Source organism: Trachinotus anak, unplaced genomic scaffold, assembly GCF_046630095.1.
Source record: "Trachinotus anak isolate AG129_WGS33_773 ecotype Australia unplaced genomic scaffold, CSIRO_AGI_Tana_v1 ptg000018l, whole genome shotgun sequence".
Classification (NCBI taxonomy): domain Eukaryota; kingdom Metazoa; phylum Chordata; class Actinopteri; order Carangiformes; family Carangidae; genus Trachinotus; species Trachinotus anak.
Genome location: NW_027273869.1, coordinates 4,869,773 through 4,883,372, shown reverse-complemented (window position 1 = coordinate 4,883,372; position 13,600 = coordinate 4,869,773). Strand labels below are relative to the sequence as shown.

The window sequence follows — 13,600 nt, the reverse complement described above, 5'->3', positions numbered from 1 at the left end:
ATTCTGAGGGTGAAATTTGTGTTCACTGTCAAAAGCTTCCACAATGGGACAAAAACATACTATTCAATCTGTCTGTGCTGAGAATGCGTTGTGAAAATGTTGTGAAAATACGACTCTTCACATGTCAGATGGTGTAAAAACGCAATGATTGAGTGTCAGATATTCAGCTGTTCGCTAGCTAGTAAACCACTGAGTGTCTCTTATACAGCTAGTGGTATAAGGGTTCCTTTTTTAATGCTGTCTTCAAAAGGTCCATATTGTATAAAGGTAAATGTCCATTTGTTTTTTGATTACAGATCAGGTCTAGGTTCTATATTAATACTGTGAAAGTATCAGAGCCTCAGTCCACAGAGAAATGCACACAGCCTGTATTCAGAAACTGAGCCTTAAAACCAGCTGTCAGGACTTCTGGGACTTTGTGATGTCACAACAAAGCAGTCACTGATCTCAGCCACGACCCAAGCCCCGCCCACCTGGACCCACCATCCAACCTTGCAGGATTTGGTTTCCGAGTTTCACCTAAAATGCAATATTTTTATTCAGTCACTCAAAAAACAGTCAGCCAATCAGTAGAAAGGATCACAGCCTTCTGATTGTTGTTATTAAAGCTCCAGAGAGAAGCCTGAGAGACATGTAAAAACACAGTGAGATGGTTTTTGGTTCTTAAAAACCACAGAAATATCTTATGAATTTCAAACTTCAAATAAAACAGAGGAAAAATGTAAAACATGGGACCTTTAATGAGCATATATGAATATAATTTGATAGGATGTTAATATACATCTAGTCCTGTATCTGTAAGACCCTGAAAAAGACTATTAGTAGTTGTAAGACTTAGGGCTGAGACTGAGACTCTGCCAGACTCTGAGAGCTTTCCAGGTGTCACGTCTAAAATTAAATGTAAAAACCTTCTTAGCTTTAGCTTTTTTTGTCTCGTCTCATTAGCAGTGACAGGTTAATTTAAGAAATGTCTGTCACTGAGGATCAGACACAGCCTCAGTTAATAAATGAACCAAAAAAAACTGTTTGCCCATTGTACTATGTCCAGACATTCTCACTGTGCCAAATTATCAAATGAATGATGTATGGTTTGTACACCGAGTATTCACAAAGAAATTAAGGTTTACTGTACATTAACAGTGTTTGGCACAGTGATTGTAGAACGCTGTGTAATAACTGGTGCAACAAATTAATGAATAAACAATTAACCACTTCAGTTGTGCTTTGGAAATATAATCTCTAGATTTGATCCTACAGCACATTTCACTGTCTCAGGTAACAAATCAAATGGTGCAAGTATGTGTGTGTGTGTCAGAGAGTTCTGTGTCGCCATAGTGACGGTCACTAATCTTACCCCTGGCTTCCTGCCCAGCATGGATCACTCCCACTCAAACGCCCTCCCTCTGCTTCTCTCCATCCCTGTTCTTCTCCAAGTCTCTGTTTATTTGTATCTCTCTCTCTTTTTCTTTTTGTTTCTTCTTGTCTAACACACTTTGTCTTTTTTAATTTTCTCCCACAGACGTTTGGTTTGAAAGTGGTTCTGGGTAAAATGTTGCCACAGCAGCAGGTACAGAAATGTAGTTATTAAATTAAATATATTTTGACTTGTCACTGAAGACAAAGGCACGTCTGTCTAATGACATTAATTAAGGACAGCTCTACTGAGGTCATCCAATGGGTCCTAGCAGTGACTCAGCAAAGCACAACAGGTTAACATGTTAACACACCAGTGTTTGAATTAAAATGCCCACAGGGAAAAAGGTAACATTGTACTTCAGTATTGTTTTTCTTAACACAAGATAAATGAAGCAGTTTTTTACTGGCTGATCGGCATCAGCTTCAGTTTGCAATATGCTTTACAATGATTGGCTCCCTTCCAGTTGCATGGCTAGCAACAAAACATATTTATGCAGGTGTATAGCATGGACATTATAATATTACACTGTCACTGAGTTACTCTGCTGCTTCCTCCACCACCTCTTCCTTCCTCTTTCATTTCAAATTGTGGATAAAACTAAGATTTAGTGTTTGTGTATCTGTTTATTAGGAGGATTAGCTCTCTCACACAAATCCTCGCCACTGCTCAGATTCTCTGATAGCTCCCCATAACAGCACAGCCTTTTTCTGCCAAATCTAACTGTATAACCGTTGGCTGGGGCGAAGAGAGAGGAGAAAAAAAAGTGTCTTTCCTCAGCGGACAGACTCCGTCCGAAACAGTCTGAGGGTTGTCCAAGATTGGACAGGGCACACAAAAAAATGTCACCCTAAATTAAAGTCCAGCATTGCTGGGAGCCCCTCAGTCATTCTGGTGTCTTGATGATTATCAAAACAGTTAATAATGAGATTATTTCTATTCTGTCTATATATGTATATATGTACATGTAAATATGTGAGTATATTATATTTTGTTATTGCTGTAAGGATGTTGTAGATCATATGTTCATTATAACCATATCATCCTCATATTCATTATTTTTAGTATATACCATTAACTCTTATTAGTGTAATCCAATCCAGCATAATCCAATCTCCACCCCTAGATATTATTGTATATACAGTACACCATGTAACTGTCCTATGTTATGTCAACTGTCTGTGTAATATGTTGTTTTCTAAGTCACTATGTCTGGTGTCTATATTTTTCTCACTGTCAACAAATCAAATGAAAAGTTCCATCTCACTTTACATTTGAACTTGCTCCATTCCAATGACAAATCTATAAAAATAGGTCATTGTATGGTGGTCCAGAAGGATCAACACAAAAGTCACAACATAAATGTAAATTAAGATACAACGCTAATAAAAAGCCAAACGAATGCAAAAAGCCAACGCTCATCACAGCTGTAATTTTATATCCCATTAAGGTAATTAAGGCTTCTGTTCAATTATTTTAATCAAGGAAGTTACTCAGCTTACTCAGAAAACTGATGTTCCATACATGGCAGACTAAATGTAATGTTCCTTTGCCCCAGGATTAATTGATGGATGTTTAAAATGCACAAAATCTGCCAAGAATTACCTCTACAGTTAATATCATTAATGTGTCTCCATACACGGGTACAGCTTTACATTCATTTGATTAACTTTTGCCTCAGTGATGAAATGCTAATGTTACTGCTTAAATAGCCTCACAATAACCAGATGTTGGCTAGCACAGTGCATAATTAGGAAAATATAAACACATTGCTGATTTGTGTCAAAATAGTTTGCCCCGTCTGCCAGCAACAACAGTTCCCAAGCAACCAGGTCCAAAAGTATAGATGGACTGCTGCTTACATCCATTGTGGCTTTTGGATTCGTGCATTTGTGTTGTGGCTTTTGCATCTGTGCTGACCCATTTAGGCCACCGTAATATTGCCATGGTCACAGGTCGTCATTTGTGACTGACTGACTGACTGACTGACTGACTGACTGACGGCCAAACCTCACCTAATATGAGCCTGTCAGAGGACAGATGTTAGGGAGAGAGAGCAGAAGAAGAGAAGAGAGTGCCGTGCTGCTGAAAGCATCACTCTTTCCCTAAGACCACGATGGATAACGAATGATAGACCTAATTTCCTAAATATTTTTGGTTTAGTTTTTGTCTGCATCTATCTGACCTGAAGCAAATATCAAGGTCCGTGAAGAGTTAGCAATGCAATCAGCGGACCAGGCCCAGCCACCCATGTGCCAAGTGGAAGTAGGGGATGTGTAAAGCGAATGAGAAAAGCCGATCAAGCTCACAGGGGTTGAGGCAAGGCCTGTATCCTTCCTTGCTGTTGAAGAAAAGATGCCACTGAATTCCCCAGACCCAACATCAAATCGTTCTACCAATACTACTTGTACTGTGACATCATAAATATAGTGTCAATTTTAAAAAAGAAAAGAAAAATACTGAATGTAAATCAATGCATGCTGTCATGCATTCTCTCTCTTTTCAAGACTACGGTAGGTGTGTAAGTCTTTGTTTTCCTGCACGTGTCCCACAGACACTCACACACATTATCCAAAAAAGGGAAGCACAGAGGCTGATTATCCCTCATTAGCATCAGCTGTGTCTTCAGGTCTGTTCATCCAGTCCTTCTCAAACATGTCATTAACTACCAGCAGGACTTAAAGGGCCAGTGTGGAGGATTTAGGGGGGTCTATGGGCAAAAATTAAATATATTTGTTATTATGTATTCATTAGAGTATAATCACCTGAATTTAAGAATTGCTGTGTTGCTAGCTTACAGTGAGCCCTTCATATCCACATAGGGAACAGGTCCTCTTCCAGAGACCCTGCCATGTTGCACCACCATGTTTCTACAGTAGCCCAAAATAGACAAACCAAAAACTTGCTCTAGAGAGGGCCTTTCATGGTTTTACACTACCTGAAAGTTTCCTTCACATTTGGAAAGAGAGGGATGAGGGGAAGGTTAGTCTGACTCACTGGGTGTAGGCTGTGGGTATAAACCTGCTATTTTCCCTTTCTGCTTCCCCTACATGTCACCATTTTGAATTCCCCTTCAATATCAACCTCCAAGCTGCAACCTACACACTGAAAATGGCAAGATTTGATGAAAATTTGGATTGTGCAATAAAACAGTCACCGCAGGTCTTTGCTATTTTTTTGTGGGTTTTCTTTGCAGGGAATCCGCCATTTTAATGACAGTGCTTGCATCTCCACCAAAACAAGTTCCCCTCTGACATTATTTAGCAGGAGTACAATCACTGCATCCCTGGCTCAGCACCACCCAAGACATTTGTGACTGATAGCGAAATACAAAAAAGCCAGAGCATTTTTCCCCCCTTGAGCAGCTTGATATTGGGTGGAGCCAGACCATTCTCCAGCACTGACACAGCATTGTGGAAGTAAGTCTGTCTATGCAAGACTTGGGGAGGGGAATTCAGCTGGTTGCAATCTGTAACCTGAGCTATATGCCACTAAATCCTACACACTGGTCCTTAAAAATGCTCAGTAACTAAATGTGACTTGACTTTACGTTGGTGAGAGTTCTGGCTTTTCAGACTCACTTCTTGACTTTTTGTTTCTGCTTTGGAACAAAAACACTGCACCTGACGGAGCTGGAGACACACTGCCTGTTTCTGTTGATATCTGTCTAAAATAAGAGTTTTGTCTTTTCTTCCACTGAAGGAGGGTGTGTTCTGTTCCCTCACTGCTACCAAATGTACATATAATTTCTGCAAAACTAAATTTCTGAACAAAGTTCCATCAGTATGTATGTGAAGTTTCTATGGCTTACAAATAGTTTGAGTAGACTAGAAAAATTAAAAAGTCTGATTATAAAAGTCCCCTCCCAAAACTTGGTGGTGTTATAGCAATTTGAATAAAAATTCACTCAAGCTTGAGCAGGACAGGAAATATGGGCAGTGATAGGCAAGGTGATCGTTCAGTAAAGTTTATCTATCCAACAGACCCTCAAGAAATTAATTCATGATTTTAATCCCAGAAAGAGACTTGTGAAGATTACTGAGGCTCAGTTTGTTGCTGTGACCATCAGATAGCTGGATTATCATAAAATAAGCTCAGAAATTTACCCAAACAAATACCTGAGGAGCTGAGACTGTAGCAGCCAGAGGATGGGACAGGAAGAGAAGAACAGATAGACAGCAGGCTGCAGGAGAGGAAACAGGGGATAGGAGAGGAGAAGGGAGAGGAGAAGGGAAAAGGAAAAGATGAAAGAGGAGGAAGAATAAAATGAGAGGAGAAGGGAGGGAGGGAGGAGAGGGTTACCGGTATTCCTGCAGCCATGGCAGATAGTAGTTTTTGTCTCCATCTGTCCTTCCCTGTCACTGTCCCATCCTCCTGCTTCTCTGGCTGCAAGACAGAGGGACAGGTTACACACACACACGCACACAGAGACACACACACACGCACACACAGAGACACACACTTATGTATATACGTACAGAAATGTGCACAATTAAAATTACGTCACTCTCTTCACCGTACAGACCTTGCTCTCTCTTTATCGTCTATGTATTTATCACTATATTGCAGCCGCCTGTTGAAGCTAATAGAGTTAAATGTGAAAAGCCAGTGTAAATATCTGAATGCTAACCTCAATGTTTTTGTGTCATCCACCCTTCAGAGTTTGACTTGCCATGTAAATGGATATTGCAAAACATCTGACATGTGATAGCCCAAGCTTTTTACCCAGCATGATTGTAACAGATGAGAAGACGAACCACCCAACACAAAGACGAGAGATTTTTCTTACAACTAAACCAGGAAATGGTTTATACTCACACACTCTGTATAACTGAAAAAACACCTGTAGGATTCCTCAGGTTTCTTACTTTTATCCCCCAGTCAGGTTTTGAGACGGTGAAGCACTGATCCTGTGTCATGTAAATCAGTCCCTCTCTCACTCTGGCTGTGGCAGGAAGCCATCTGTTGCCACAGCAAAGTGTATGTGGGCCAACAGGGCTCAATGTGATTGACCCAATTTACAGAGGGAATCTAGATCATTCCCAGTCATTACATTATCACAGTAATGTCTGCCGCACACTTTAGAGATCAAACTATCAGGAATCATCTGACTCCAGGTGAGACTGAACCAGGTGGAAGAGTTTCACAATCAACTGACAACACAATGAATATACAGTATCGTGGAAATTTCTATTTACTTATCACGATAAGGCATCATGGGAATGTACAGTGTGTATTTTCAACCCTGATGCCATTCAAACAAGTGTAATAATTTGCTACATATTATGAAATAATGAGCATTACTGTAGGCCTATAATAAATTTGCTTTAGTACTGGTGACAGTCAGGTCCAGCTAGTTTAGTATGCAAACATCCATGAGTTAGGATAACAGGCTTTATGGGAAATGCAGTGCTAAGCACTTCACTGTTCAAGGTGTTAAATCTCCCCTACCTCATTTTTTTTCTTATTTTTCTTATTTTTCTGCGTCCTCTGTCTCTTCTGAAGGAGGATGGTCTCGTATCTTGGTCGGGGATGTTCCTGAGGGGAAACCAGAGGAAGAGTTAAATTTGTGGCCAGCATATACATGTGTGTGTGAATGTGAATGTCATCTGTGTATCGATGTATTTTCTACATGTTTGCGTGTATGAATGAGCTGTGTGCATGCATGGAGCATATGTTCAGTCCCAGTGCAGGAGGCAGTCTGTCCTTTATGTGGCAGCATGACTGACTTTCACTCCAAAGCCAGGACGATGATCTCTTCCTCCCCTGAAGCAAATCTTCTTAAATATTACAATCTACATTGAACATACTGCAGTTGCTATGCACTGATACAGTAGGAATTAATAATATTTTGGCAAAACATTGGCACTGAATATTTAAGGGAAATTATCATTGAAAAAATCTGGATTTGTGCAGTAGTTTGCAAAGTTCTGTGTTGTGATACAGTTGATGAGTTTGTATGGATCAACACATTACTGTAGTGTGTATTCAGACCTTCACTCTCATTTTAAGAATACCAGTGTCTACGTATTCTGAGTGTGTGCGTGTGTGTGTGTGTGTGTGTGTGTGTGTGTGTGTGTGTACCTCGTCCTCCTCGATGCCTGTTAGATCCCAGCTGAAGCTCAAACTGATCTGACGACGCTTCCAGTGCTCCAGGAACAGCACCGCTACACACACAAACACACACACAAACACACACACACACACAGACAAAAATCAAATAGTTGTCTTTATAATTGGTATCATGACCACCAGATGTATTTTAACCGGATGTATTTTTAACTGCTTGTCTGCTTCACTGATCAGTCCATTCTCATTGTGAAGTTTCCATATCACACGTTGTGCACAGTTATGGGGACAATGACTCACTTTCTGTGAGTTGTAATGTCATAAAATCCAGATTTTTGGTCACAAATTCAAAACCTGTTGTTTCCTGCCACATGAAGATGCTGCCCTGGATGATTTACAGTGACCAAAATCCTAGTAAGGATGCCTCACAATATTCTACCAGCAAATATATTGAAAAGAACAATGTGACTAAATATAATTATGCTGCTAAAAGAAAAAAATCAATACAAATACTTTCACTACAGAGCATTTGTGCTTCTAATTGTATTTTTTATTCCCTTTTAATGTATTTTCTGCATTTGTTAACCTTTAATGCATGCTGTTTTAGCCTGTTGCTCCCAGCACGACTGGCACTTGAGGTGAAGGAGGTCATGAGATATTAATGAGCAACTCCACATTCAGCCCACCTGTTCACATACACACACACACACACACATGCGCGCACTCTCAAGCAAACCTCACCCCACAGAGACATGAAAATGGCGAAGAAGACGGTGGCGGGGTTGTCGAAGAGGTGTGAAGCTCTGGCGGTGCCGCAGGCAGTGCTGAGCTGCCAGAAGTCACAGGCTCTATCACACAGAGGACACATGGTGAAATTCAGACGCTCGTCACACATCTCCAGGCTGAGGAAGGAGAAAATCAAGACTTAAGTCACACAGCATCTACGTGTAACAACATTTACACAACAGCATTTTAAATTGAAATATAGGCCACTTGTACCTAAAAATATATAATTTTAACCATCTGCATTGCTATTTGTGGATCCAAAAGATCTCCGTGTCTGTTATATTTAATCATTAGAAATGAATGGAACTTTTAACAAATACCCACAATACAAGCTTCATAGTATTCATGGTCAGTGTAGGCTGAATTATCAACCTTTTGCTTCATGACACACTCACACACTGCCAGCTGTACCTTCTGTGTTCCTCCCACACAACCATGACTAAAGCCAGATACAGCAGGTATCTGGGCAATCCCTGTCTAGTGTGTGTATGAGCATTTGTGCATACATTTAAAAAGGAAGACACTCTCATTTTCTGCATCCTTACAATGTTTATTCCAGTATTTTACCAGACATTAAGCTGCCTTTATCATGTTGTGTCCTCAGAGTTAAAGGTCCCATATTTTATAAAGTGAGATTTCCATGTCTTTTTTGATTATAAATCAGGTCTAGCAGGACCATGCAGGATTTGGTTTCTCTGTGTTCACCTGAAATCTGCTATATTTTTATTAGATCACTCAGTCAGCCAATCAGAAGAGAGGCTCAGAGTCTCTGACTGACCTGGAGCTCCAGAGAGAAGCCTGAGAGAGGAGATGTAAAACTACATTGAGATGTTTTAATATATCTTCTTATGGATATCAACACTTCAAATAAAACAAAGGAAATGTGTAAAATATGGGACCTTTAAAATCAGGAGAAATGTCACATTATTTCAACTGAAATATGGGGTTTTACAATAGTTTTCTTCCACAACTAAAGTTGCAACACAGTTTGTAGTAAAACATGTGAGTACAAATGCACATACCTGGGTATGTTAGTATTCACTGTCGCCACCCCGTAGCCAAACACAATGATCCCCACTATGGAGGCTGGTATGAGCAGCTGAGTGTAAACACCAAGCCATGCAAAGTAAAGGCCAATCTTCTCCCCAAAGTACTTCCTGTGGGGTCAGAGATCAAGGATTAAGGGTTGAAAATGAGAGTCTAGTTCATGGTCATGGCAGAGCATACAGTGAAAAAGTACACTTACACAGGTGTGAGAATCGTAATGCAATATTTCATCTAAAATAGACATTTTTTACAATGTGTGTACAATTCTGCCTCCTGTCCTTCTGTTAGCAGACCTAAGCCCCAAACAAGGACCATCCCTAACAATCATTTGATTGGTGGTATGGTGCTTCCTGGGGTAAGTAAACAAAGCCACAGGAGTAATGGAACTATGTTCATGTCAATATTAAAGTTCAGTTTCATGAAAGCTCCAATATGTCCGACCCAGACCTAACTATACGGAAGTGTCTGAACATCAAGTAAACATGGAAACCTTATGTCAACCAAACTTCATCAAGGTAACTAAATCCAATTTAATGTCTATTAAAGTATATTTTTAGTATTTCTAACCCTTATACACTAACCCTGTGATCATACAACTTTCTTGAGTTGTCAGATGTTGTGAAAGCTCACAAGTCCTTAATGTGGAAATCTTGTCCATCTGTACCGTCACCCCCACATGACATGAACGCAGCACAGGATCTACCTATAACAGGTTTCCTGTGGAGGTTTTGATCTCTATAGAACCACTATGGAGCAACTCTTTAATTAGTGGTACCCCTCAGTTTGTTTGTCTCATGGGTAACATGATACACAGTCCTGTCTATTCCTCTGATCCACAGGTGGCACCAAGAAATACAGCGCTGCACCACCAAAAAGAAGGCCACAAGCTGATAAACAGAGGTGTAAACAATACTGGAATTATAATACCTGAAAGAAAAAGGGCTGTCCAGATGTTTTATGAAGAAGGAAATGTTTGTTTACAGGACAACTCCATAGGGTACTTTCCAAGGACACATTTGTTTCAAATCTTATTTGTGATTTAAATTTGTCTTTTTTACTCTATGTTTCATATTCTCCATACCTGCCAACACTCCAATTTCCCTAGGAATCTCTCGAATTTCCAGCTAATCTCTGATGCCCTCCCATTTTGTCTTTTTTCTCAAGAAACTCCTGTAATTAGCGTGGCCCTCAGCCATTATAAATAATTGTCATACACTGACCCATACGTTTTGCATGTCTGTCTGATGTTATCCAAGTTTCCAAATTGTCTATGAACCACAAGTTAGACACAACCCACACACATACATACAATTTCAACCCATCTGTTACCACAACCTGGCAACACACAACCTAATTCAAGTGGTGTGAGCAGCTGCTCTGCGCAGGCAGGCAGGATATTTGACAGTGGAATTAAATAGGTTTAACAAAACTAGTTAATTTTATGTTCATGTGATGTTTATCTAATGGTAAATACTAATATTAATAGATTGAATTTAAAAATGAATGAATGAATCTTGGTGTTTACTATGTTTGTATATCATTCATTTATTTATTTAGTTTAAGCCCTCACCATGAAGAAAAAAACCTTTGCAACCCCATTAACAAAAGATTTCACTGTAAAAAGAAAAAAAGCACTAACATTGGAAGATTATAAGTAGTTATAAGTTTATTGTTGTTATTTCAGACCACTAAAGCCTCATATTAGCCGCTTTAAATCTAGAATCTATATTTGCACACTAGAGTTGCACAAAGGTGGGAGCACTTTGTGGCCATTATGGAGAACAGATACAGTATGAGGACTGCACCCAACATATTGGCGTGTGAAATTTGTATTAACACTCTTAAAAAGGTATGGATGTTACCTGACGAGATCAATAGGCTGGTACTTGTAAAAGGCCGAGTATCTGGCCCACTCTTCATGCAGAACCTGACAACAGACAGAGAAGAGAGACAGTCAGTGTGGGTGTATGATGTCATGTTGTAAGTTTACCAGTTGTAGCCGGATAAAAATCAGCAAACAATCCTCAGAGGCAGAAATATTCTGCTGAACATCAGTGGAGCTGCAGTTTAAGTACCATTATCATGAAGTGAAACACAGTAACAGAAGAGGATGATGATAATATTATGAAGCATGGCCCTCTGGATACTGAATAAATATAATATGGCCACAATTATGCAATTATAATGACAGAATGGATAAAGAGGAAGTTTTTCATTTATATTTTGACCAGATGTCTTTGTTTATCTGTTTTTTATGTGCTAACCTGGACTCCAAATAACAGTTTTTGTTTTGTTCCATCCTTTGAAATTTGGGTCAAAGATTTTTTTTTCTCGCCCTCACAGAAGCTCTGCCTCAGAGAAATGTTTACTGAACTTAAACTTCAATCTGTGCTTTGGTTCTGCAGATGGGAAGGAGGAACACACTGAGAGAAGAGAAAAATAGAGTAAACAGAGGAGATAAATATGAAAGAGTTGAAGCCATTGTTAAGAAAAGTGGAGGTTCCCTCCCTTTTCAGCTGTTGAAAGATGACAGACATTTTTGTCCTTATTCAAACTAAATGGCTCTAGCACTTTGTCACATTAGTAGGTAACTTTCTAAAGTACTAGAGCAGGCAAATGCACAAAAGTGATATTCAACAAGACCAAACGTATCATGGTTCTTCATTAGAAAGACAAATGGAAATGAGAAGCAGAGGAAGGAAGCAGAGGGAGAGAAATGTGAGAGGAGGCAATGTACCTGTCTGTCGTTCCTCTCCTCAAGGTGTCCAATGACCCTGTAGTCACCCTGAGGACCAGGAGGAGAGGGTGAAAATCACAAGTGCCCACATACACACAACACACACTCATCTATAATGGACAAAGTACAGACTGAACTCATTCAAACATTTAGAAATACACAAACTGTCATAATAAACTTTTTAAATTAGTAGTTCAACTAGTGATTTTAGTACATTCATATAAACTTCAAAATAGTCATTGGTTTCAGTTTATTTCAGAAGAGAATCAGCCTGCATAGACTTAAAAACTTGCTAGAATAATGAATAATGAAGTTATTTCATCATTAAAATGCAAGTAAGAGCTGGAACTGTTTATCCTCTGCAAACTGAATGTTGTAGTGAAAGAAATGGAAACTAGTAGGCATCTCATGGGGATTTTAAACCTCACACTTACATCGTGAAGAGGGAAGGCAGCATCGTACACGCCTTTAGCTATCAATGTGCTGATGCCTGGAAAAGAGAGAGAGACATGAGACAAACCCGAGAGCATCTGAACATCACTCTGAGGTGTTTTTTTCCTCCTGCCCCGTCATCCAAATAATCACCAAATCTTTAACAGACCTCTTATATAAACCATGAACTGTGTCCTCTGGGGGGAAGGTGTGACATTTAAATCTTTACTTTGTCTTGAAACCTCAATCGGAGAAGAGATTTAGTCTAAAATTGAGTATTAAACCATAAATTCAAGCAGCTGGTAATGTTTGAGTTACTGGCAATGACAAACAACCGTGGAGACTTTTACACAACTAAGGAGTGAGTTTGCACCAAATGTCTTCAAGATGAGGTGTGAGATAAAGTGGCAGCCATTGTAAAAGAGCTCCTGTTGTTTATCTTACATTTAGTGATGCACACTGCACTTCTGATGTATTTTATTGTTTCCTAAAGAAGATATCTTTTCTCTCACTTGCTCAAAGACACTCCAGCTGAGTGAATCTGAACTTGTGTTGCCAATTTTCCCAGAAAATAAAATGTTTCTGTCTGAAAATGCTTTTATATACATTCATACAGGCCATGGAGATTAAAGGTCCCATATTTTTCACTTTACCTGTGTTTTATTTGAAGTGTTGTTACCCATAAGAACATATTATTGTGGTTTAAGAACCAAAAACTATCTCAGTGTAGTTTTGCGTCTCCTCTCTCAGGCCTCTCTCTGAACCTCTAGTAACAACAGGTCAGTGAGCCAATCAGAAGAGAGGCGCTGAGCCTTTCGCTGTCTGACACTCTGAGTGATCCAATAAAAATGTAGCAGATTTCAGGAAAACACTCAGAGAAACCAAATCCTGCAAGGCTGGATGGTGGATCCCGGTGGGTGGGGCTTGGGCATGCCTGAGAGCAGTGACTGCTTTGTTGTGACATCACAAAGTTCCAGAAGTCCTGACGGCTGGTTTTAAGGCTCAATTTCTGAATACAGACTGTGTGCATGGACTGAGGCTTTGATACTTTCACAGTACTAGTATAGAACCTAGACCTGATTTATAATTTAAAATTCAGCCACACTGTATTATAA

General features: G+C 39.6%; 1 protein-coding gene across 4 annotated transcripts in view; it reads right to left on the bottom strand.

Annotated features, from left to right (window-relative positions):
• ano2b (anoctamin 2b) overlaps positions 1–13,600 on the bottom strand; it is a 75,406-nt gene that overhangs the window by 40,947 nt on the left and 20,859 nt on the right. For 3 of the 4 annotated variants that reach the window (XM_071502089.1, XM_071502086.1, XM_071502088.1), the window contains exons 7-14: positions 12,488–12,543; positions 12,054–12,101; positions 11,179–11,243; positions 9,292–9,426; positions 8,225–8,385; positions 7,499–7,581; positions 6,866–6,952; positions 5,717–5,800 (exon numbers count right to left, since the gene is read on the bottom strand). In XM_071502089.1, coding sequence (XP_071358190.1) covers positions 5,717–5,800; positions 6,866–6,952; positions 7,499–7,581; positions 8,225–8,385; positions 9,292–9,426; positions 11,179–11,243; positions 12,054–12,101; positions 12,488–12,543 — 719 coding nt within the window. The remainder of the gene's footprint in view (positions 1–5,716; positions 5,801–6,865; positions 6,953–7,498; positions 7,582–8,224; positions 8,386–9,291; positions 9,427–11,178; positions 11,244–12,053; positions 12,102–12,487; positions 12,544–13,600) is intronic. The other variant, XM_071502087.1, reaches the window with a different exon arrangement.